The sequence below is a fragment of the Phalacrocorax carbo genome, chromosome 14, assembly GCF_963921805.1.
Source record: "Phalacrocorax carbo chromosome 14, bPhaCar2.1, whole genome shotgun sequence".
NCBI lineage: Eukaryota > Metazoa > Chordata > Aves > Suliformes > Phalacrocoracidae > Phalacrocorax > Phalacrocorax carbo.
In genome coordinates this window covers 4,625,063-4,651,569 of record NC_087526.1, presented here as the reverse complement: position 1 = coordinate 4,651,569, position 26,507 = coordinate 4,625,063, and the positions used below count along the sequence as shown (strand labels likewise).

At 39.7% G+C, this 26,507-nt stretch overlaps 1 protein-coding gene across 5 annotated transcripts in view; it reads right to left on the bottom strand.

Annotated features, from left to right (window-relative positions):
* Window positions 1-26,507, bottom strand: part of GNAS (GNAS complex locus) — a 161,433-nt gene that overhangs the window by 4,218 nt on the left and 130,708 nt on the right. For all 5 annotated transcript variants that reach the window (XM_064465315.1, XM_064465316.1, XM_064465319.1 and 2 more), the window contains exons 6-11: window positions 6,985-7,039; window positions 4,479-4,552; window positions 3,666-3,724; window positions 1,929-2,049; window positions 720-850; window positions 126-193 (exon numbers count right to left, since the gene is read on the bottom strand). In XM_064465315.1, the coding sequence (XP_064321385.1) occupies window positions 126-193; window positions 720-850; window positions 1,929-2,049; window positions 3,666-3,724; window positions 4,479-4,552; window positions 6,985-7,039 (508 nt within the window). The remainder of the gene's footprint in view (window positions 1-125; window positions 194-719; window positions 851-1,928; window positions 2,050-3,665; window positions 3,725-4,478; window positions 4,553-6,984; window positions 7,040-26,507) is intronic.

The window sequence follows — 26,507 nt, the reverse complement described above, 5'->3', positions numbered from 1 at the left end:
TTATGCAGTGTGGATGCTAAATATAAACACAAAAAGTGACACTGTTTTGCAACACCAGAAGGTGCGCAAGAGCTTATATTTGAGAAGAATCACGTAATAAACACTGAAAGAAAGGAAATACTTACAAGAAACTCGTCTCTAATAAAATACTTGGCCCTTGTAACTCTGGGATCCTCACCAGGCTCTGGTGTTGCTGATTAATAACAAAATAAGTATCTCATTAAAACAGATGTTTTTTGGTGATACGCCTGAAAATTGTAACTTATTCTGTTTTCCGCTCACATGATAGAAACATACTTCGCAAAACTGACTCTGAGATAAGACAAACCATAAGATACTATTTAAACCAGCAAGATTTCAGGAGAATACAGGAATATTACAGTGGCCATAGTGCCAGGCATTTGGCAGGTTAGAGAAATGACCACAGATATGACTGGGGGGAGAGTCCAGAGGACGTATTTGTGACAGGCTGTACTGTGGTCTACACCAGCAAAGTAATAGGATTTTAGCATGATGAAATGTATATAAAGTATTATATATTAAATATATAAAAGACAGGATTCTCTCATTATTAATACCTAAAAATGTTACAGTTTGGCTGAAATACAATGAAGATTACACCTACTTCAGAGTTTGAGTCTCAGCTGAAATTACCAAAAACATTACAAATGTGATTAACAAGGAGGTGACAAATTGCTAATAAAACTTAAACATCTTACCATCATCTGGTGTAGTGTAGCGAGCAAATTCTGGAAAGTAGTCTTCAATTTTAGATTTCCCTGCCAAAACTTTCTCTGCTAGCAAATCTTGTTTATTCAGGAAAAGAATTACTGAAATGGTCCGTAGCCACCTGTAGAAAAATTGGAACCAAACACACTGAGAAGGCACAGCTACCATCCTACGGCAAAGAGAAATTTAATCTAGCTCTGGAGACAACACTCATATGACACACTATAGTTCTTCTGAAAGGTTCCTTTTATACCTGAATCCAAAGGTGCAGTTCCAGGCGTACACACCCCGAGTTCAGCCTGGGTGCTTCTAACGTGGGCAGCAAAAGCTGCCCGCTTCCTACTGCTAATCTAAATACTTCAAACAGGTGAGCATATCAATTTTTTAGTGTGCTACTCTATCACTGCTCTAATTACTGCAGCCTCAATATGGCAACTACCAATTTGTAACTCTCCAGAGTTTTCTTCAATTAGATGAGTGTATTAGACATTAACGTCTAAGAGGTAGGCAGTTGTGATCAAAGACTAGCTTGGACTGCGTGGTGAGAAGCACGTAACACAGGCCGGGCTGCTGTCGTGGGTTAACCCTGGTGGGCAGCGAAGCTCCACACAGCCGCTCACTCACTTCCCCCCTCAGTGGGATGGTGGAAGAGGAAAGGAAGAATAAAAGCAAGCAAATTTGGGGGACAACATAAAAAAAAAAGTAATAATTGTTTAATAAGTTAAGAATAAGTGGAAGAGAGAAGAAAGGAAAACAAACCAAGTGATGCAAAGGCAATCACTTACCACCTCCCGAGGGTAGACCAATACCCAGCAAGATAGCTAACCCTCCTAATGCCCCTCTCCTCCCTTTCATTGCTGAGCGTGACATTGTATGGTATGGAACACCTCTTTGGTTAGTTAGGGTCACCTGCCCGCTTGTGTCCCCTCCCAACCCACTGTGCACCCCCAGTCTATTCACTGGTGGGGGGCAGAGCAAGAAATAGAGATGGCCTTGATGCTCTGCAAACACTGCTCAGCATCAGCTACAACGCTAGCGTGTCATCAGTACTGTCTGGGTCAAAATCTAAACCACAGCACCATATGCACTGCAATGAAGAAAACCAACTCTATCCTAGCCAGGCCCAGTACTCAAGTCTTGGCTACAGTGTAAGATTACTAATTTATGTGATACGAACAAGGAAACTTCAATTCACAGACCTGTTGTTCCAGATACTCTTGAAGAGGTTTAGTGCTTCTTGAAGCCGATTGGTCTGATTGTCCTCTCGTATAACCATGTTGTAGCTACTGCTCGCCACCACAAATATGATAGCAGTCACATCTAAATCAATAAACACACAACAGTTAATACCAAACTGCAGAAGAAATACCCAGGAATCCCAAAGTTCAGTAAAAAGCTGCCAGACTTCCAGCTTCATGAAGAAAACAGGCTGGAATGCTGTTGCTTTCTCAGTACCAGAAGTAAAAAAAAAAAACGAGTGAAGAACCCAGTGAAGATAGGAAAGGCTGGCCACAGAACAGAAGCTGACAGAAAACATAAAAAAGAAAGGAACAGAAGAGGGAGAAACTGAAGGAAGCTAAGAGAATTTAGAGAATATTTAAAAGACATTCAGAAAACAACTGTGCTGTCAAGACAGGACAGGGAGGCCCTTGGGGAAAGACCTCAGGACAAATGGCACTCTTGATCTGCGTGAATAGAAATAATAAAAATAGCAGATTGCTGTGAATTCATAGTTAATTGCTCTAGTCCTCCTACAGTGTACTGTTCTGCTTAGAGGCCCCTCTCTCTTCCCTTGGAGATATCCCTAAGATCACAGAATCCACATCTTGCATTTGTGCGCGGCTGTGCTGCCCCCGACCCCTTACACTGCCTTCCAGGCTCATCTACCTCAGACACGAACAGCAGAAGAGGTGAGTCGGATCATGAGGTAACAGGAAGAGGATGGAGCAGAGGTAGAACCCAAACAAATCTGTTATTAATAGCACAGAACAAAATGCTGCACAGTAGTTCCACACCTACATGAAGTGGTCAGATGATACTCTGACAGCAACCACAGCAAAACACGATGAACTCTTAAGTTGCGTTCTACTTTATCTATTCCATAGGATCTCATTATGACCTTTCTAAAAAAAGAGATTTGTGCATAGCTTCCTAACTATTTTGTCCAACCATCAAAGACAACGACAAAAATATTTTCACCAACTGTAGCTTTAAGAAAACTGGTGTGGAGAAGGGTTTCACATCTAAACAGAGATACAGAAATAAAGAAACAGAACAGAACAGAAATAAACAGCGGTAGTGAAGGTCCGTGCAACTTTACAGGATACACACAAAACTACCTGATTTAAATTGTATGGGAGTTAAGAAACGGTGTATGTAATGCCAACATGTCTAACAAGACAGACGTTCCCTACAATTAATTTCATACTGCATTAATGGGTCACTGCCGATTTGGAAAGAGGCACCGTGACATAGTGTTGTGGCTGCAATTATGCACCCAAATAGGATATTCTGATTTTATGCATATAAGAATTATCCTATAATTGTATATTTTGTATGGGCACAGACATATGTAAACCTTCACTTGGAAGAGAGAATATAGGTTGGAATTTAACACTCTCATAGCTGGCGAATAATGCACAAACTCCCCACCAAAAATCCCTAATTAAACGAACAGAGGGAAGCCAAAGAAAATGGACGAGCTTTGTTAGGTTATCAGACTTGAATTCCTTTCCACCTACATTCTCCCTAAAGATATTCTATGCAGTTACAGAGGTTTACATGTCACGAAAAATTCCTTCCTGTATGACTGTTCAGTTAATTCCTTATCAAGCTACATGGAAGAGAAGATGGCTTTTGCACACTGGGAAAATTGAGATTGGGCATTAAAATTTTGCCGAGAACTATTTCATAAAACAAACAAATTCTAATCATACCATTAAAACACTGGATCCATTTTCGGCGTTCGTCTCGTTGCCCTCCAACATCAAACATACTACGAAAAAAACATAAATCAAGTTAGAATACATTCTGTGTTTGGTGTCCCCCCCAAAATGCAAACAAAAAACGTAAGGAATTTTAGGACTTCCATGTCGTAGAGGCTAAAAGGAATTGAGGACTCTGAAAACCTGAACAGGTAACAGTCCACCAACATGTGCACCCAGAGCTTTCATCACAAAATAGAATTGTGTTTACTTCCACTAACACCTACACTTGAAGGTAGGAAATTCTGGTGCACATACATTGCAGATTAATTTTCACCCTTACGAGCTAAGGTGTCAAAAAAAGGCCCTACCAACAAGTCATTTGCTGAAACAAGTGTCACAGATCTAAAGTCAGCAAGACCAGACTAAAGCTCAGCAGTTTTTGTTCAGGCCAAGCAATCTTTCCAACCTGGGACAGCAAACAGAATATGCATTTTCTGTTACTTAGATATGTACAAAGTTTTTTTAGTCAACTATCTCACTATATAAACTAGCAATGAATCAAATACTCAGGAAAGGCATTAGTATAAATAGATTTAAAACATTTTGTTCTTTGCAATTTAAAATAAAAGCAGAAAATTGCACACTAATTTGGATTTCATTTTAAAGCCAGACTACTAAATTAAAAAATGCTTTCTATCCAAAAATCAACTTGAGAAGTACAGTGGTCTCAATGACTATATGGTAGACTGGCCTCTGATTTACCCTGGTATTTGTCTGCACTGTACTTAAAATAAAGAAAAAAAAAAAGAAAAAGATACTTACTGAAAATTTACTTTATCCACCTGAAACTTGGTTTCAAAAATTCCTGATGTCAAAACTCTGCATCTTAGAAGATCCTAGGGCACAAAGGAAAAGTCATTGATTCAACAGAGATACTTCATAATTCTTCATATTATCCAGCAACAGAAACAAGAACCTTTTACCGAGTGCTGACAGTGCGCGCTTACTGCAAAACCAGGGAACGGAGCATTACGAAGCTGCTTTTAAGGCTTTGATCTTGAACACGCGTGCACACATATGGGTGTGCTCAACTTTTAAAGTACGTGTATTTTCACAGGCAGGTTGTAAGTGCCAAGCCTGGAATAGGAGGAAACATTTACAGGCCACTTAAAGCAAACACAAGTGTTCAGGACAGTGCAGACCCATCCCTAAAGATTAGATGATGCATTCACAGATTTCAGTGGGATTGTGGCACAAAACAGGATCTTTAAACTACCACCAAATAATTCCCAACCCCAGAAGACAGATCTCTCCCCCAGCTGTTCAGTGACTGGCGATTAAAAGAAGTGTCTGGGTCTTGGAATTTTCCATTTTTTTCCTTCGAAGAACCAGGAGCTCAACCACTTAAATCTTTAAAAGAATTGGGCTTTACAAAGATAAAATTTGAAATTTCCTGTAGAGACAAAATCGGTGATGAGAAGTTGTGAGCTACAAACAACTGAGATTGTTATAAGTGCGACAAAATCCTATTAAAACCAAACTGTATTGGCTTTTATTTACAGTGTATCGCAAAGCAGTGACAGCCATACACAGTGCCTCGCGGGTACCTGATCTAGAAGAACCTGATTTGCATAGGCTGCAGACCCAGTACACGGTCCAAATACAACTAACTACAAAACACCACTCTGAGTACAACTAAAGGTTTTTTAAGTTAGGACTTGAAGTTTTGGTGTTCTCCGCAATGGGTCTAAATAGCAGATAAATTGTAACGCAGCAGACAAGTTCATGTAAGCGGAACAGACTGTAAAAAGAAATTATATGCACAATAAAAGCTCTGTTCTTACTACACAGGTATCAAACTGGTTAGTCCAAGTCAAAACCACATAAAATCCAAAGGTTAGACAACACTGTTAAATCATTAAACAAAATGGCTACATTTTAACATCAGTTTTCTGACAGTAAATTATTGTTGTCTGGCTATTTTAATACTCATATACAAATACGCATATATGGAAACGTTGTCCTAACTTGTGTTTCAAACACTCTGAAAATTCAAACACCCCAATAAACAGAAGGGAATTTGGAAAACTGGACTCTGGAGCACCGCATCTCTAGAAATCACAACTATGATGGAAAAAAAAAAGAAACAAACAAACAAAAAACCACAAAAAACCTCACCCACTTTTTTCCCCCTCCACCAAAAACAAAAAAAAAGAAGAAAGGATTCGATTCTTACACTCTGGAGTTCTTTCAGGAGAAACACGTAACATCCCAGAGGAGAATCCAAATGGGCCTGCTTTACAGTATACTTGTGGGGAGTTTCAATGCAGCCGGTGGTCCCAAACAAGCACCCTAAGCACTTGTGCTTACTGTTACTTATGAAAGAATGTAATTACTTTACTCAAGTAACTACTTAAATACTCACCTTACTCAAGTAACTACTCTAAGTAAATTAGTACTATATACTAAGTACAAGTAAATACAAGCTAAACTCTTGACACCCTTAGCCTCCAATATAAAACTACTTGATTTAAAGCTTCATATCTGAAGATTTGTTGCTCTAAATTTCAAACAGAATAAACCTCGTTTAATATTTTCTTTCTTGAAAATACAATTACTTCAGTGATGACAAAGCCTCATTTATAAAAAAACTTATATTTTTAAAATGATGAAGGATAAATTTATCCTTGAACAACTTTAAAGGATACAGACTGCTCTCATTAATACTGTCTGCGAAAGTTTTGGGGCATTGATATGTTTTTTGTTTATCCAATGAAAGTACACTAGATGCTTAATGCATTATTTATGGGCAGAAAGTAAGGAATATATTGTGTTTTTTAGATTAGGTTCTAAGAAGATCCTCAGATTATCTGTAACAAATGAAAACTACAATTCCTACTCTGATTAAAAAAAAATAATCTTCTGAACAAGGCTAATTTACCAAATCTGACTGACAGTGGGAGCCAGCGGGGCTGAGAAGATACCAACCAACTTTGCATCAAAGAAAGTGCACGATGGTTATTCAGCAAAGAGGGCAAATCATTACAAATTGCTCATTCAAGTGGGTATTTGTGCTTTAGTGTCACAGAAGCACGATGTAAGTCTGGAATGTAGGCAAATTTTCATTTCGCAGTACATTTACATGTATAAACATAATCTCGATCCAAATGACAAAGTCATTTTTACTGGAATACTCAGTATGTACAGTACCCGGTGACACCCGTACTAGCGCCACCAACGGCAATTAGACAATTAATGAGATAGTTATCCTCAAAGACGGAGGAGGGGGCAGATAAATTGTGTAATTTCTTAATGAAACTGCCCTTACCTGGTCAGACGGTGTATACTCATTTTGTTTGACTATGTCAATCTTGTCTAGGAAACTGGGGAGAGGAAAGAAAAAGATTAACTTTTCATTCTCAAATTAGACAAACAAACTAGCTGATGCTTTAGTAACTGATAGGTTCCCAGATAAGTTTTGCTATATTTTAATGCACTCAGATTCAGAGAGTGCTAAATACACTTAAATCGTTCAAGGTACGTGCGCTAGTACTTAAAACATGCATTTCCTCGCACCACCCAGCAGAGGGCCAAATCCACAGTTTTATTAACCGGGTCTGGTAATCTCATTGCACCCCCCTCCCACTCTGCTCCCTCTGCTAACAAACGTACAAGTAGTTTAATTTAGGTAATTTATTCATATAAATTGTACAATATACTCTGCTACTGCTAACAGTAGAGCAATGGCTCAAATAAATTGCCTACATGTAATTTTCCTGAAAGACTAGTATTTTTTTTTATCGTCACTATAATTCTTCTAATAAATGAAATCCCTAAACCAATTTCATTACAAGTTCAGTTAAGTGAGAGGAAATACCAATTTTTCTGTCAACTGTTGCTACCAGTTTTTCAGTTTACTTTCTGGAGAAGCAGCAGTAGTAGGCGAAATGGGTATAAAAAGGTATATTTTATTCAAATTCATTAGGCATTACCTAAAGAGGATATCCTGGAGTCTTTAAAATGCTTTTACTGATTAACTGTAACCTCCTAATTATCTTTCACTTCAACCGAAAGAGCAAAAATCTCAAGGAACCCATTTGTTAAGTCTGTTTTATTGTGGTGTTACTATGAGACTCAAAGACGTAGTAAACCAGCAGCTTCAGGGTGCAGATTTTATGCTGCTTGCACCCCCAACCCCATTGCCCAGCTCCAAACATGCAGCAGAGCTACACCGTGCTCAGACACCTTCCGTTTCGGTATTATTAGCAGATCTCGCAATGCTTCTATAGTTAACTTTACCTGTAACCCTAATGATTAATCATAGTCTTAAAACCAATATACTTTAAGCTTCCTTTTAAATTCTTTTGCATGAATTCTTTCCTTTATGAAGCAGAAGTCAAAGAGGAGGCGAGTTTTCCCTTCGATCCCCACACATAGGCAGGTACGCTGAAAGGGCACTAACTACGACTGCAGGCAGCAATTTAAAGGCGGGGGGGAAGGTCCCACATTCACAGACCAGAAACCAAACCCCCATTAAAATCAGCAAAGGTCTTAGCTCTCAGTTGCAGCCCCGCTTCCCAACTGACTTTCTAAAGCACCTAGTGAAAAGCAGGGGGAAGGAGGAAAAATAACGTTAGGTTTTAACAGCGGCTTCAGTGTAATTCCCTTTTCACCGGGAACTAGATGACCATCTTGTTTCAGAGACAAATTAAAAGTAATTTTTGTTTAGTCGGAATTGCAGAATTTTAAACACAATAAAATGTATCTTAGCAAACACGCTACTAAGACCATGAGACAAAGCGTAAAGATCAGTTTCCATCATGAAAGGTGATGGGGAGACAGATATGCAAAGGTAACATTGATGACGAACTGCGTTCTGCAATTTGCAAGCTGGATTTTTTTCCTCATCTCTTCCAAGCTGTTAAGTAATTTTATTTTTCTTTTTTTTTTTTAATCTAAAGGAAGAGAAGTACAGCTCTTTGCTCAGTCCACAGAGGATGTTAAATACGTACAACAGTCACGAATTCCAACTAGTACAAGTGTTTCCACATTATACTCTCCCCTAAGACCACAGCTTCAGAATCATGTGGCAATTTCACAAGTTGGAGGGTGCTTGAAGAATGTTCAGAACGTAACATGTTCATAAAGATATAAAGGTGATTAGTACAGTGACCCAGCCTTTCTGTACTGAATTTATCTCAGCATAACATTTTATGCAAGGTTCTGCAAGAGGTGGAATTTTGGTTTTGTGATTTTTTTTTTTGTTTTGTTTTGTTTTTAAACACTCTGCTGATCAGCTTAATGGATTTTGGAAACAGACAATCAGAAAATAACAACAAGATATTGCTAAAACCTGGAACTGAAAGTACAAACCTCTTACTGTTGTTTATGCAGACTATTTTTAGGCCTATGATTTCCTTGAAAAACATCAGCGACATAGGAGCAGCAGTACTGTACTTGAGATGAATTCCAATAGCAATGTTCATGCCAGGTAAAACAAGTTCGAATGGAATAAACATTTCTTCTTCCCCCCAAAACAAGCTCCAACATTAAGTAACATCTGATACTCGTAACAATACTTGTTCAACAGGGAAGTCTTTCACTGTGTGATAGTTACCAGAAAACGTACCCTGCTTCCAGTGGCATTTTAGGGAAAACTGAGCAAAGCAATAACGTTAAATGAAGATTTCCTCCTGTGCATGTGCCTTTTCATAAAAGCCTGCTCTAGCAACTTCAGAAAGGGCTAAAACACATCAAAAACCAGTTTGATTTTTTGCTCAAGCATAAAGAAAGGGGATTTTTTATTCTTTCAGTTGGTCAACTGAAAAATAAATGTGCCTGTAAGGAGAAAAGAGTAGCAGAAATTCGATCTAGTCTGATCCATCTAAAATAAGGAGCAACAGTGGGAGCATGAGAGTTCAGAAAAGATCAATACACTATGTTCAGAGACTCCTAAGTCAATGTTAGTCAAGACCAAATAATTTATCCAGTAAATTAAACAATATCAAGTCAGATGAGAACAAACCCTAATTCAAAATAAAAACAAATTCACCATCATTAATTTCTATTTTTAATTCTTGTTATGCTCTACCCAAATCACAAGTGAGGCCACTTCAGTACTACTTTGTGTGCCGAATTCACTGCTGTTATAGATCGTTCTAAGTCTACTGGAGATACGCCATCTACTATGTCAGCTATGAATTTCACAGGGAGAAAGAAAAGTGACCTTGGAGAAATAATTCAAATAAAACTGTCAAACCACGAAACCAAATTTTATACTGCGAGCAAGTCTTGCACCAAGTTACAAAGTCAATTTTTTTCTTCTGTAAAATTTTCCCAGAGATTATATGGGAAAGCTATTTTCCAGAAAGCAAATCATTCATTCAGCATCGCTGCCAATTCATACTTAGGGCCAGATTCTGGACATGACTAAATAACGGGATCAGTTATTGCTCTGCAAAATACTGTCACTTAGTACAAGGTACTTCTGCCTATGTTATAGAACATCGATACTGCTATGACACATTAAAAAAAACCAAAACACAAAACTTTGGGTGATTTGTAGTCAGCAACACTGGAGAAGCATCTCCAGCACAGCAGCAGACGTATCCCTGAGATATTAAAATGAACAGCACTAATAAAAATTAAAAACAATCTGAAATTAAAAATACGCTTTATTTTTGGGTCCCTTTCTTCAGCTTGGGGAAAGAAAAACACAGGTGAAATGTTTTAAACAGAGCTTTGTGAAGAATGCTTTAATTTTAAGGGGTGCACTCAGGAGGCACACTTCATAGATGCACACACGGCAGCTTTCCTTAGCTCCTGCAGGTCAAAGTAATTAAGTCATACGTGTATCCCCCATTCTTTCAAAATTTTTAATAAGCCTATTATGTCAAAACCACGTCCCAGTTTTCAGACCAAGATACATGCCAGTTAGTGATTTATTCTGGAGTTCCTTCATACAGACAGGGTGGTTTTATCCCTACGTGGGGGGAACTTCCTGAATGAACAATGCTGCTGCCAGACCAAGAACTGCAGCCTGCACTCGATTTTTCCCCACTGAAAGGTATATAACGCATTAAATCTTCCACCTCAAGAAACAACCCAACTTCATCGCCTTGGGAAGAACGGGGAGGGGGAGCTCAGACCGCCTTTCCTTGAGCATTTCCTGACAGTCTTTTCAATAAACGGTAACTTGAAATTTTACTCTTTGTGATCTGACAAAATGGTTGGCAGACAAGATTTTTTTTTTTCTCCCTTTTTGAAGAAGGGCTTTTGTTTTCAGTCTAGAACAGCACTGGAAAGGTCTCTTCAAACTGACAACACACCTATATTTGAAGAGCTTTATTTCCATCAGAGGTTTTTTTTTTTTGTCAAGTCATAACCTGAATTTGTATACAAAATGTGTCTCTTAAAAGACACATTAAGATCTCTCCTTTAGTGTCAGCAAGACACTGCAAATCAAGAATTCAAAATTACAACCCCAACTAAATACAACATTTGTTTATAACTTATCACCCTCAACAGTACTACTGGAACTGTGTATTTGTGAAGTTTCTTGCCTCTGAAAGCCTCAAGGTATTTTACAGACAGTAAATCACACTCATTACTCCTGCTTGCCTTCATTCATGCTGCATTTCCTGCCTCTACCATCGCATCCTGAAACACACACCTTACATTAACCCTATTTTAAAGGTAGGCACAGAGGGAGTAAGTTAATTGCCCAGAGTCCCCTGAGTCAGTGGAAATGGAATTTTCATTTCCTCTGAGTCATGTGTTTTTATCAAGATATTACTAAGAATTAACCAGAATACTACCAAGAATTAGCAAGTTTTTTACTAAGAATTAAAGTTGTATTTACCCTGATGACCTCTAAAACAGTCTTTACAAGTCAGGCTTTTATGTCCAAAAGAAGTTAATATTTGTTCACTGATCTTCGTAAAGACCAAACTGTGCAAACGCCCAGCAGTTTTTTATTTATCTATCTATACCCTATCAGGACTACAAAGCTAACTAAAGCTCCCTAAAGTAGTTTGAAGCTGAAATTTAACTCAACATTAATAGTGTTTATAAACAAAAACGTATTTTTTATTTCTCAGAACAGATCATGCTTTACTTCTACTTTACTCCCTTTTTAGTCCTTGCCATAATCTTTTATGTTATTCAGCAACAGCTTTCCAAAAGCTAAACAGTTAACTATTTGATAAATTCTTTCCTTAGCTATTTGGACTATGCTGAAGCCAGAGTCACAGAATTAGTACAAAGATATAATACTCTCTTTAAAAGAGCATTCGAGCTGAGAAACAGAGAAGCAGGTAAAGTTACAGGAACGATGCAAATAAAATAAGCAAACATCGAATGCGCTAGTATTTATGGTATCCTGCAAACATGGACAGTATATAAAACCAAACTTGTCATGTTTTTCCTCAAAATGATGTTAAAAATTAAAATTGGGACATTAATAGACTTTGTTTTTAAAGATACCCTGATATTTTCCATGATTTGCAAAGGTGGAGTTTTTACTGTTAAGGTGGTCATATTAGGCATGCCACAAACATGTTACTGAACGATTTTAAAATATTCAAAAAGGTATGGCTCTTTTCCCCCTGAACAAAACTAGATAAGGGGAGCGAAAAAAAAAATAATCCATTAAAACCTTTGTAATTACTTTAACTACTTCACGAAGAAAATTAAGGGGAAAAAAGCCTTTAGAGACAGGCACACAGAGACAGTACTGTTACAAATATTATTGGTATAACGATGAGAGCACTATATTGCATGTAAAAACATGTCACATACAAGGTACCTGTAATGAAATCCTGCATGTCAGTGCTCAGACATAAGGACCCCATTCAAAACTAGATTAATATTGGAAATGAACTTCAAAATGTATTATAAGACTTGAAGAGGAGTAAGCCAGAAGACAGCTCTAGAAAACTTTCCCAAGAAGATGCAAATATTTTTTATTTCCAATTTCAAGTCAACCGTTTATTATTATTTCCTTATCTAAGTAGCAAGTCACACAAAAAGATTTAAGAATAGTCTGAAGCTCATAATTTAATTACAGATAGTATTAATACGTACATATCCCAGAAAAGTGATTTTGAGAGCAGCCCTAGCTGTAATTACAGAAGAACCTCGCAGCATTCCAGCCACTTGGAGGCGGAGGGGCACCATGGGTCTAATTTTGAAGCAAATAATGAGAAAGCTAAAAAGTATGACTCCATATATTTGGAATCATCTTGTGGTAATCAAGGTTACAGTTCCTTATATGGTGTGGAGAACATGAAGCACACAGAAAAAATAGAATATTAAAACTATGGGGTATAAAGAACTGCAACTATTGCAAAAACCCCTGCACGTACCCCAGCAGCCAGCCAGCAGAGCCCCCTTATTTTTGTGTTGCCATGAAATACAAACCTTGCCCTAAAAACAAGGCTGGTTACGCACGCAGCTTCCTAAACTGCATAATTAAAAAAGCATAATCCGCCAGGAGGCCGTGAGGCATGAATGAATTTTAGACAAATCCAGCAGAAGGCACACCATCCCTTCACAAACTGCTAGCGACCGAAAAGAGAAATGGGGAAAAGGTAGGAGAAAAAGAAAAAAAAAAATAATCTATTTAAAGAGGTTGTAGTTGTCTCTTTTTCCCCCCCCCCTCTGCCTGTCTAAAGTTAGTCTGGCTTAGAGGATGCACTAACTTTCCCAATCAGTTTTACATTACAGCACAAGTCCAGAAATAGCTCCCAGCCGCCTTGGCCTCTAGCACGGTTGCCATGACAATGGAACCACAGTGCTATAAATAGCTCATCAGCACCAAATCTTGTGAGACACATCTGGAATGGGGCCAGCCCAGCCCCGGCCTGACAAATAAAAATAGGCACAGGCAGTTTCAAAGGCTGGAAAGGTACAATGCGGCTCGGCTTGTGCGGAGCGGCGGGCAGAGAAATGGTTTTGATTGCTCGTTAGCACGAGATTTATTTGATAGGAGATTGGGAGAAGTATAAAAGTTACTTTATTGCATACTAAACAGTCTTTCACTAAGGTCTATTTTTCTTTCTTTTCCCCTAGTCTGCAGCAAAACCATACCGCTTTTGAAACTGTAACAATGCAGTCTTTTGCCCAGGAGACCATTAAAATAAGGAAAAACAGAAGAAAAGAGATCCTCAAAACTTCCCCCTCTAACTATTTCTGTACATTTTTGGCTCCACTGTATTTAAGTGCTCCTGCGAGCCTGACAGGCATCCTGGATGGGATCCTGCACGGGTTGGAGCACTTTGCTCCAGTTAAAACCATTCACGGGCTGCTCAGTGCCTCCACGAGCCTGGTACGAGAGGAGGTTCCCCCAGCCCCTCTGCCAGGCTGCGGCGACGGCCGCTCTCCTCCTCACCCTCAGCATCGTCGCTCTGGACCCTCAGCAGGGACACAGCTGCGGCCGCGGACTACGCCGAGGTTGCAAACCGGCCGTGTCCGCACCCCAGGCCAGACCCGACCGTGCCTTCAGAGGTGGAAGGCAGAATCAGTAGTCGCGGCATAACCCAGCCCACTTCCCAACGGCTCTGCTTGACAAAACTGCCTTTTGAGCAAGCATTTTCTTTCACTTAGTGGGTGAGAAAATGTCGTATTTTTAGCACAGACTCTTGATCAACCCATTCAATTACATCCAAATTATCTGTGTGGGAACAGAATGTTATGTCAAAAATGTTATTCAGTATATTTGTCAATATTACCCAACAGAAGACATTTGTATAATCAGGAGATTCAATATTTTCTACAGCATATGAAAGCAACAGTTCAGGAATCAGACTGAAGTTGTAAGACTCTGCTATTTCACAGACACTGGAAATAGTAGTCAGCATGATATAACACAGCAAACACCACTCCCAAAATATAAAAGCTTAGTTGCTCTATCAAAAACCAATAGAGACTACAGATGGTAATCGAAAAACTGCAGCTATAATAAGCATTTAAGCCACAGTAAAATATCTTCCGTATGCCATAAAGGCACCGAGCACACGCTCCACACAAACTGCACCATCAGCCCACAGGATTCCTTTAGGTCCCTACATGGATATTTTCATTTCTAAAAATTGTAGAGTAACTTCCATCCAGGCTTAAAGCTGTATGTAAACTTCCCTCCCCTTCCCCCTTCCTTTTACCACATCCAGTTTGCTCATTTGCCATCTGAACAATGCACATTTCGAAAAACAGCAGTTTTCACAGAAGTATTTTGGAAAATGTACTTTATAACATGCAACGCAGTGCAATTCAGGATTTATTGGTTTTTATAAAGATACACCAAGTTAGTTTAGGAGCCTATAATCAACTGCAAGTTTTGACTTAAATTATATAATAAAGAACTACATATATGTTTTTTCTTCCTTAAGAAAACAGTTCATAAATTATTTCAATATAGCTCTTTCTGGTTCATATAATGAACAAACTTCCTGGTTTTGTCTGGGACAACTGTGAGAGGGAGAGGGCTGTAAAGCATAAAACTCCACAAGGTAACCGAAACCTGGCCAACACTCCCGCCCCTCGCTGGACGGGCCTCCCCAGCACCCCCAGGACGCCTGCGCAGACAAAGCCTGCCAGATCCCCTCTGCCGTTAACTCTTCACCTTGACCTGATGCTGCTTACGGATCCCTCCTTCCTCCAGCGACGGCTTTGGAGGGATGCCTCCCCCAGGCAGATCGCCTGTGCTCCTTTATGCTTCCCACTGACCAAGGGCACGTTTTATCCCGAATGTTACAGCCTGTGACCATACTCAATTACCAATTTTCACATGAAAACCATCCCGCACAGCTTCCCCCCACCGATAACCGACACAAACCCCAAACCCTTGAGGCTGCTCCAGCTGCCTTCGCTCCACATTCTTACTCTCGCAAGTACTTTGCGAGCTTGTATGAAGGTATTTTCACACTCTCGCAACTACCAAAACAGACTGATTAAAACCAACTCACTACTGCGTGCCTCCGAGGCTCACCCCGCAATACAAGCCTGTATATGTCAAATAACTTCAGAACAGCCTCTCACCCTGCCCCAGAAAATTACTTCACCATGCCAGGAAGAAACACAAGCTGATCCAAGGCCAAGGTTGGGTACAGAAATCAAAGGTAACGGTATGGATGAGATCACTATGTCGTGATCTGATTCCAGGGCAAGCCCAAGGCAGGAACATGGTGTGAGTGAGTGGGGAGGCACATGGCGCAATCCTTATTAATGTTTTTTTTTAAGTAGGCCGCGAAAGAAGCCAAAAAACCATGGGAAAAGGTGAAGCACTTAAATGTTCATGTAACAAAATCTTCTCACTTTACTTTCTCCCCCTCTTCTCCAATTTTTCTTCTTGAATTTTGGTGGGCCAAACACTCAGAGACTCAGACCTAACTGATAATCCTGCCTCTTGCAAAACACTATTGAATCTATTGCTTAGAAATGGGATGTTATCCCTGCTCTACACTTTAAAACGATTTTGTTTGCCTGCCTTCATTTTTACTTACCCCTACTAATGAATCAGTGCCTAAAATAAAACAAGCATGTTAATCAGAAATCAAAATATCAGCCGCCTCTCAACAATTCATGCGTTACTGGAAGCAGAATAAAAGGCAAGTGGTACATTGGGCCTGGAGAGTTCCCCGGGAAGTCAAACCCGGGACACGAGGGTGGGAACTGGGCACGGTGAAGGGGAGGGCTGATGCAGCAGCCTGCGCTCCTGGGCTGGTCTGTGACCTACCTGCTGCGATTTCTGTCTTTCCTGATGCTTGAAATGGTTTTAACCTCCTGTGACTCTCAAAACGTGTCATCTTGACAAATCAAACTCCTAGGGACTCCATCAAGCTTGGTATCTTTCAGTTATTTCAGCAAGAGCTCTGCACACTAAAGACTAAAATTTTTAATTTTTACACAAGGGATGAAAAGCTGAAGTCTCATACTTTATTTTAAGAAAATAACCACTTGTTTCCATGGTCTTTACTATCTATAAAGCCATCAAGCTGGACTAGTGAGAACTCAAGCATGGCTGGTTGTGAACTTCTCTCCCACCCTGCCCCCCTTAAACATCCATATTCTTAATATATTTTTTGCCGTGCCTGTTTTCTGGAAGGTAGAAAAAGGTCTGTATCTACGAACAAGGTCAGGGATTTTCCTGTTGTGTGGCTGGTGTTAACTGTATGCTAAAGGCACAGACCTTATGTACAGCAGAAGACACCAACCTAACTGCATCACTGACTGCATCACTCCTGTGCTGTGGGGACTGAACTTGGATTAATAAAAATTTAATATTGTTTCAAAATCTGTTTAAATCAATCAGGTGCAATAGGGATCTTCCTGGCCAGGTTTAAGAATATTTGCTGCTATCTCATGACTAAGGAGACTGTTTAAGCAAAGTCATTTAGGCAAAAATCAATATGAGCAATTTTTAATGGAATTAAAGAGTGCCTCTACAGAAAATAAATTTGTTTGAACCCCCCCAGGATCTTTCCATTTACATCAGCAAATGAATACTTGCTTCAGTTTCAGATGTCATTTTTAATATGGCAACAACCTGTGCATTTTATATGTCCCCTACTGTAGGCTGCTCTGAGCAATTAGAACAGGTGAACCTAATGGACATCCTTTCATTGTGTTTCAACAAAGTATTTATATGAACCTTGTCCTCATAGTCTTTAGGCTCCCTCCAGTGCCATCAAATCATTAGAATTGCTTTCAGTTGATAAAGACCATCACGTACATATAATTTTTAAATTGCATTATTCTGACAAAATTAGTGACATCACTAATAAAATAAAAAAATACGTTAATAATATAAAATGCTAATAAAAACATATTCCCTCAACGACTGGGACCAAAAAACAGAGCCAGAAATAAAAAATATAAAAAAACCCCAAACCACAAAAAGCCAACAAAACCCCCCAAAAAACAACAAAACCCCGAACACACAAAAAAAACCAACCAAAGAGCTAGATCTGACATAGGAATAAAACCACACTATCCGATAGCCACAAAACGCTTTATAAGCATGACTTATTGGTATTTGCACCATCCCTTTCAGATGATAGAAGAATTAATAAACGAATACTTTATATTAGTTTCCATAATTTGAAGAAACAGAGCTCTCTGCAAAAACAGACAAGTCAAAGGTGCAGCCCGTTCCCACGTTTTTCAGCCTGTGTGTGGCTTGTACAACCTAATCCCCAAACGCTGAGGACACAGAACCAGGCACTTCCCCAGCTGCTATCTGAAAAATGGGCAAGATCATTTTTAACAGAAATTTTAGAGATGGAGGTAGGTGGAGCTGGCACAATCCCACGTGGCAGAAAAGGAATTTTGATCCCAGGACTGAGATTCCGCAGGAACTAGGGAAGCAGGGATAGCCTAGGGAAGGAATCGGGCCCCAGCTGAGCCCAAAACAATGGGAGGACAACCGGCTGCTGGTTTTGAGCAGGGTGGTGGGGAGGACTTCACTGCCTTATTTAAATACACTTGTACAAAGGTCTTCAGAGAAATAGTTCACGTGTATTTGACATGAAGAATATAAAGCCAACGCTGGAATTTTGCCCACTTAGGCTCCATCCCGGCTGAGATTTTTGTTCAGTATTTTAGAAAGTTAGGTTCTTTTGCAAAAAGGCAGTAATTTTGACTGTTATCCCGCTCGCAGGATGCTGAAATGTTTCATTTCTTTCACGCCAGTGTCACACGTGATGCTTGCTGCAGGCGCTCAGGACTGGAACGGCAGTCAGTGTCTTCACAGGACTACCTGTCAATACCTGTTCGGGAGCTGACAGTTCAAACAACGCACAGCAGCTCACGTTTCAGTTTTCGCTTTTCTCAGAGGCTTTCCCACTCCCTGGCCCTTTTTCTTTTCTTTTTTAAACTATTTTTCTGACTTAGGAAAAACAACTCTCAGCCTCTGTAAAAGGAGGCACACAACCTGGTATCTAGTATTAAAAGCATCTGCAAAGAGCACACCTCTCGTTCTGAAGTGAGTTATAATATAAAAGCTATCCATCCTTTTTCTTGAAAACATTTGCTTGATCACAAAATTTAATACCAGACATATTTTAAAAAAATTTTTTTAAAATAAGCAAGTGATACAGAGCTCTGGTAACAATTTTATACTGTTAATTTTGAGCACTACGGTGACACTAATATGTGAAATAACTGTGAAAAGTTTCACGTGCAAATATCTGTTTCTGTGTTCTTTTGCCATACAATAAAATGAAGAAGTCAAATTTAAATGCTTGTCTCTCCCTGGTACACATTACATTCAGGCAGATAAAAGGAACAAGAAATCAAGCTTGAAGCCAAGTTCAAAGGCAAACAATAAAGGTGAACATACTACTTCTGTAGGAAAGCCATTTGCAGGGAGTGACCATGTTTCTGAAGAAGTGCAGCCCTCTCTTACTCTTGTAGAAATTTAACACATCAAACAAAAAGAACTGTCAGTCATCCAGTTTCATGATTTTGCTTTTCGCTTAGATTTTTTGCTACTCTTAAAAGGAAAACCTAAAACAGAGCCTCCACCTTTGCTTACTCACGCGTTGTTTGCCATAACATCAATACATAGGCGTTACTATGGAATATTTCCCCAAACCACATTTGAATATTCAGTGCTTTTAAGCTTATGGTTAAAGTGGACACCTCACCGAATACTGTGGCTTTACAACGGTTCACAAATAGCACTAATTTAGCAGGTAACGCGATACGCCGTTTTAGAATTTTTAAAATAAAAATATTTTGGCCCTTCCCCCTTTCGTCCCCACTGACCTGCTAACTTGACTCAACTTACAGAGAAGCAGAATTTTAATCATTATAAAATTATGAACTCCTTTAAATCTCATCTCTCAAAACAGTAGACTGGCTATAAAAGACCTTAAAATAGTATTAAAAGCTCTAATCATTCAGCTGTCTGTAAAACAGACAGCAGCATATACTTTATATTTGCAAAACATATTTTAACATTTGCAAAATTTATTTTTTAATGTGGACTTTTCTACACTGCGTGCTTTTAAGATTAAAGAAACAGAGAATTTAGAATCAAGTATGCACAGGAAAAGTAAAATCCCTGACAAGGCACAACCGTAGCCTGTTTCCTCTCTCAGCCAAGAGTCACGTCTGCTGGTTTCGGCAGAAAGAGGTTGGTTTTCCAACACAGTTCCCTGACTCACAGACGAGCAGTCAGGTGCTGCAAAACGTGGAACCGCGACAGGACGGGAGTAAGCGTGCGGAGATGTGTGTGGGTGATGGCATGTCATGTGTGAGAAAGAGTTGTTGGGTGAGCGCACAGGAAAAAGGAGGTGAAGGGGAATTTTGGAAGGACTCATTCTCTGACTAGCTTAAGACAATGTTAAAACAAGGAAGTGATAATGCAGCTGCTTCAGGTGGAATTAGTTCTTTTAAACCAACCTTATTGACTCTATTACCATTACAAAAAAATTTGTGATTACCTAAACAATTACTAAATACATTATTCATAGAACATAAATTACTTCAGCATGGTAACTTTGAAAACACTCAATAGCAGAATGGATAGCTCTACCTTGAAATGGAACCTTATACTCAGGAGAATATTAAGATTCAGGAGGTACTAAAGGTGACACATACACACCGCCCTTGCAGTCTCAGCATCCTTACTGGCCTCCTTGGCAGCAGACTGTATACAGGGACAAAGGACTGAGAAAGCCTGGGCAGGGAGTTGTCTTCCACAGCCCCATCCTCCTCTTCTAACCTGGGTCTCTGTGCTCCCAGGCAGTGCCAGAAACTTGACCACAAACCACCCTTCTACCAAGGCTGAAGAGAACCTCTGTGCTGAGGTAGACTCATAGAATCACAGAATCGTTTGGGCTGGAAGGGACCTTAAAGATCACCTTGTCCAACCCCCTGCCATGGGCAGGGACACCTTCCACTAGCCCAGGTTGCTCAAAGCCCCATCAAACCTGACTTTCAGGGGATGAAGCATCCACAATTTCTCTGGGAAACCTGTTCCAGCGCCTCACCACCCTCATAGTGAAGAAAACTATATAAAACTCTGTTAAAGTTAAATTACTGCCATGATCTTTGGAAACCTTAACTTTAGCTCCTCTTTCCTCAGGGGATGGGGGGAAGGAGAAAGAAGAAAGAGATTCTAGCCGTTACGGAGGTGAAGCAAGTACAAAAATGGTGTGGTGAGCTCTGGCTGTGCAGGAAGCATGAAAGAAACGCACTGAGAGGTGGAGAAGAGTTTAATCTCATCAGGCATTAATTCTGAAACTCCAGTGCTGCTGGTTTATGCTTTTTCATTTTATTATACTGAAAAGAAAGTATCACAAATCTATGAATAACAACTCATTTTTGCACCACAAGTGGGTGGACTCCCCCCCCCCGCCACTCAAATCACAACCAGGCAGCAGGGAATCAGAGGGAAAGAAAAGCCAAACTGAAGAGCCCAAGGTGGGTATTCAAGTTCCAGAAAATTTCCAAATTCCACTGGATGACTAAAAGCCGTAAGATTCCAGTAGAGGACACACACATCTTGACCATCTCTTTGTCTGCAGGGGGCAGTGTCTCATGTTTGCATTTTAAATGGCTGAAACCCTAAACCTAAATTATTTATTAACAGATTAAAAATTTCCTCTTCTATGAAAGGAACATTTACACAGTCTCAGAAGGACTGAACTAAAACAGACACTAAAAATCATAGGTAGAATTGCTGCAGTGGGGAAGATGAGAAGGGGTTTAAGAAGGTACTTCTCTCCCCAAATGTAGTGCATATTCCCACATCAACATACTCTAAGGGGTTACAAACCCCGCTGGGGCTTTGGCCGCCCTTACAAAGCCGTGCTCAACATCCAACTTATTATTTTGCACAAAGACATAAACGCAGCAACCCTCTCATAATGTCTTACTGCAAAGAAGCACTAACGGATGTAGAGCACCCTTCAGTGTTGCAGTCTTGGTTCAAAAACGTGCCTAAAACTTAGCGGGCATCTGATATTCACAGCCACAGATCTGTGATAAATGTGCAACTCAAAGCCGTGCCAGGCAGCAGAGGCATGCAACAGCTCTAGTGGAATGAGTGTGATCCAGCTGTAGCCTGGACTGGCTCACCTATTGCTCTGATACCTGGAACTAGAAACGACGTGATTTAAGAGTGCTGAAGACAATTCCAGGATTTTCATTTGTTCTGCATTACTATAATTAGAGTTTCCGGATCATGGTTTACACTAAGAACAGCAACAGAGACTGCAAGGTGGAAGAGACTCAGATCAGATGGGTCAGAGAGGGAGAAAGTCTGGAAAGCTCACTCAATGGTTCTGGTGAAAAGGAGGTGTGTTCTTACATTCCTTACACCATAGCAGGTGCTTATACATACACGGTCTATGAATATTAGAACCATATGTGAAACACAGCTTTTATCACACTACGGTATTTTAACTCAGCAGCAAATTGTTAGATTCACCACAAAAAAAAGAGTGCTCAGGCACAGCAACTGATACATTACACAGAGTTACTAATATGCAACTACTAATATAGCCATTCTCTGTTTTCTTCTACATTTTCCAAGCCTAAGACATTTTCGCAGCATCTTGAGCGCACTAGCTGCCCTGTATTGATTGTGATGCTCAAAACTAGTGACAGGTGCAGAGCTCTCAATATGGCACTTTCCCCTCACCCCATCCCACCCATGTTTAGACCCTATAGCTTCAGCTTGTAGAGCTACAGTTATTTTCTTTGTAAAAATGCACATGCACAGGAAGTCCAAGGAACAGACTGCCAACAAGCAGATGAAAAAGTTGAAAAAGATCTGAGACGCTAATAAACCATGCCAGAATTATACACTAAATGCATCTAAATACGGGTTTTAAGGGCACATCACTGGAGTACTTCTGCAGATAAGCATATCCCCCATTTTAATTAAAAATAAAGTTTCCTCCTTTGAATGAATGCACTTCCATTTGTGAGACCTAGGTTTTATTAACACATCTTATGATCTTCTGTTTCTTTGCTTAAAGACAATAGAATGGGGGGAAGGAAAAAAAATAAAGGCCGATATAATTTACATTCGGGTCACTGACTTTCTTGATTGTGGCTCTGAACACCAAGCCTTTCAAATTTCCTTTTGAAAGGAAAACCAGCCACCCGAGCCCCACACTGCTCTGCAGAAGAACTTCCTCCTGTTGCCTACATCCATTTTTATCAGTGTAAGCTGCAGATATTTAGGGGAGTTACAGCCAAAAGGTATTCCAAGGAAGGAAAAAAAATCTTCAACTAACATTACAATTGAAAAATGTGATTTTTCTAATGTATTACTGATTCCTAAGTAAGCTTGCAGGGAACCTGCCATACAGTTACATAGACATATATGTGTCTAACTCCGGAGAGTAAAAATCTGTTTGTTTTCTGCATGTCCAGGGTTAGTCCATCATGATGCTTTGTGGTATGGATGTCAGGAATAAATGTGAAACAGTTCAGAATTTAAAAGATACACTATTTAAATGTGGATACTACAACCTGATTTGCCCTGTAATCCATATATGTATAAAAACAGCATACGCCTGTACACATTCTGGTAATTACAGAGTTTTGTTTCAAAAAACCGCCACGTTTCATACAATATAAACATAACAATTATCACTTTATCTCCCAATCTACACTGTGATTTCAATTATGCACAACAAAGGGACTGCTCATGAGAACTGAACTGAGAGGGTAGATCTCACCCCTCATAATAGTAACAAACCTGTGTTCATTAGTGTTTGTTTGTTTGTTTTAGAAGGTATTTGTTGAATTATTACAAACATCGTTTACAGACTGGTGAAAAAAAAAATGTACTGGGTGCGGCACCAATCTTTCATTTGTAAGACTTGTCTTGAGGGAAATCAGTTTCATGTTCTTTTACAGCCACGTGACTTTATCAGAAAACAACAGTGCACAATTTTGGCATAATTAGCAGGACCTTCTTAAATACAGCCCAGAAGAAAGCTCTGATGGAAACAAACACACTTCACATTGTCAGAGCTGAAATGGAGGTACCAGCCTCTGCACAGAACAGCAGAAATCCTACCTATTTTTAGTTCACAATTCCAATAAGAAAACAGTTGGGAGTCTAATGAAAATATCTTGGTGACAAATTTAATGGACTGAAAACTAAAGTTACTATTTTTAAATAAAGTTCCTAATTATCTTTCAAAACAAGAAGCAATTAAGCAGCAGTGGAGCTACGGCTTCCCAAGCGTCTGGCAAGGCTTGGCTCCAATCAGTTTGAAACTGGGAAATGGCTCAACACCTTTCTGATCCTAAAAATTGGTAGAGGGCCAGGCTCAGGGTTTGGTTTTTTTACATTTTTATTTTTATTTTAATGAAAGCAGTTCTGCCTTGACCTGTCCAGTCCTGCCTTGCCCTGTTTTTCCCTGCCCGTTCCCCAGTCACCCCCCTTCCGAGCAGCGAATGCCTCTGCGCAGCTGCACGATTCGCAAACTGCCAGCACGAGGAGAAGGTGGGAGGAAAACAGGAACGGAGCTCGTAATGTCTGAAGAGAGCTGGTGAAAACAATAAATGATTACAAACTGCTTGGATCTTAGCGTAGTTCAGCTCTGTGGAGGAGACGCGGGCAATGAAGCACTCCAGAGGCAATGGTGAAGAGTCATGGGTCTCGCCTAGCAAAGAGCTCTGACAGAGCACAGAGGAATTCACAACACGGAGCATATCGATATTTGCAAATTCACTGAATGGGCCACATACAACACAATCAAGTGAGTTATAATCTGACACGTTCTTCTCCAAATAGCTCTTTAAAACCAGACATTTTAATTACCGGTTCCCTTGATAGCACACTGGGACCACAACGAGGATATGTTATACTTGTAACCTCACATAAGTGTATTCCACACTTCATGCCTTATTTTTGAAACAAACGGAACTTTTAACAATAGGGTAGAGAATTAGAGTTAGCACTGAAAATACACAGATATCACACTAGTATCTATATTTTAGTGGGACATAGGAGGATCCTAGAGTCTGGAATGCCCATCTGGGGAATGTATCATCTATGCTGGTAAGACAAGAGTTTTCTAAATCCATCTTCTCACCCCTTCTACAAAAGCACTACTTTGATGACATTGCAATACTTCTTGGCACTAGTACCATGAAAGATGGAACAATAACGTCTTTCACTCATCTGATTTCATTTAGAACCTCACACTACCCAAAAATCACCCAGGAGTTTTTGCAGACGTGAGCTTCTATATTCTTCTTGGAGACAAGACATATCACAACACCAATTTACAAATGGGGAAACTAAGTTTCACCCCAGTCTGGCCTTCGATAACAAAACACATGGATCCAAAGCAGTTCAGCTCCATAGAATGGAGGTGAAGTCCTCCAGCAGAAGTGGTTGGTGAAGAGAAGCCATTCAGGCTGAACCAAGAAAAGAACCAAGACTGTACACCTTCGCTGTAAAACCTGTTCTTCATGGCACACACACTGATAGGCAGAGCTAATGAAAAGACCAAAATAAAATAGCAATCAGTAGAATCAAGCAAGACTGGTTCACTCGAGAGTCAATTTGATGAAGGAATATCCAGAGAACAGCCACACACTAATCTAAGAAGATGGCCTTGCCAGATACGGAGCTTCAAGGTGCCTAACTCTTCCACGCTGTCCCCGATTTTGTAACATCATAAATGAGTAACTAAAATCTAACTGAGATGCCTTAATAGCAAAAGTGGTGGACAGTGTGTTCCAGGCATGGTCTTCAGTAACTTTGCAAGTATTACCAACATTGGCAATACATGAACAAAAATGGGAAATGAATACAATTCACGGGGATTTTGCTATTTTCATTTATTTATAAAAATTACCTAGGTTTCAGAAGGTTTTTTGTTTTTTTTTTTTTTAATTGTAAAACCACAAATCTCTTGGCAAAGATCACACAGTGCCTCCCGGCCACCTGAAGCGGGCTGGATGTGGCTCCCAGCAGCACCCTGCTCCTTTGGCAGACCCTCCTCCAGGACCCAAGGCTCTTTCCCTCCCCCAGCTGCAACAGCCTGGCTAAAAATAGCCCTCCGCTAGCTTTTACTCCGGCTGCAGTTTACATAAGCCCTTTGGGGGCAGGGGAACCTTGCAGAGTACCCAAGGCACTTCACAGCCTTCACAGAAAATTTACTGGGCAGCCAGCACGTTTCAAGTGTAAATTACCATCCAGACACTGAAAACCCTCACTTGCATAATGAATACACTACAGTTTAGCTTTATTGGTGGATATGCTTCTTGGAGACTTAATGAGTGGACCACAATACAAATATAGTTAACACTGAATTATATTTAACTATAACAACTGATTTTAACATCTTTCAGCTATGAAATCAATGTATAATATACTACAGAGTAATCAGTTCAAATATGGTATTTCAAATCACAAAACCTATCAATGACATCCTGCCTAAAAAATTCTTCTTAATCACATGTAAAATTAGCTAGCAATTTCTCTCAGTTTATTTAGGACTTAGTCACATGCTATGAAAAATACTTAGAATACTTTAATACTTAAAAAAATACTTAAAGAATAAAGAATGAAGAGTTCAGCTTCAATTAACTCGTTCACCTAATATGAGCTTGATCTATTTTTAATTTTCAGCCTGCCTCTCCTAAAGTAAGGATTTTATGACCATGTTCTCCGCATGCAAGCACATGGTCTCCATAAACTTTTGAGCCTGCTGGTAAATTTATACAAAGTGTACTGCAGACATCTTTGTCTGGGGTCTCTCAAAAATAATAAATTCAGCAATACCTGTGAATGCAGGCAAGCACCCAGACAAAAGAAATTTAAATTTAAGTCCCCAGTGCAGGAAAGGCTTCAGTGTATCATCAGATAGT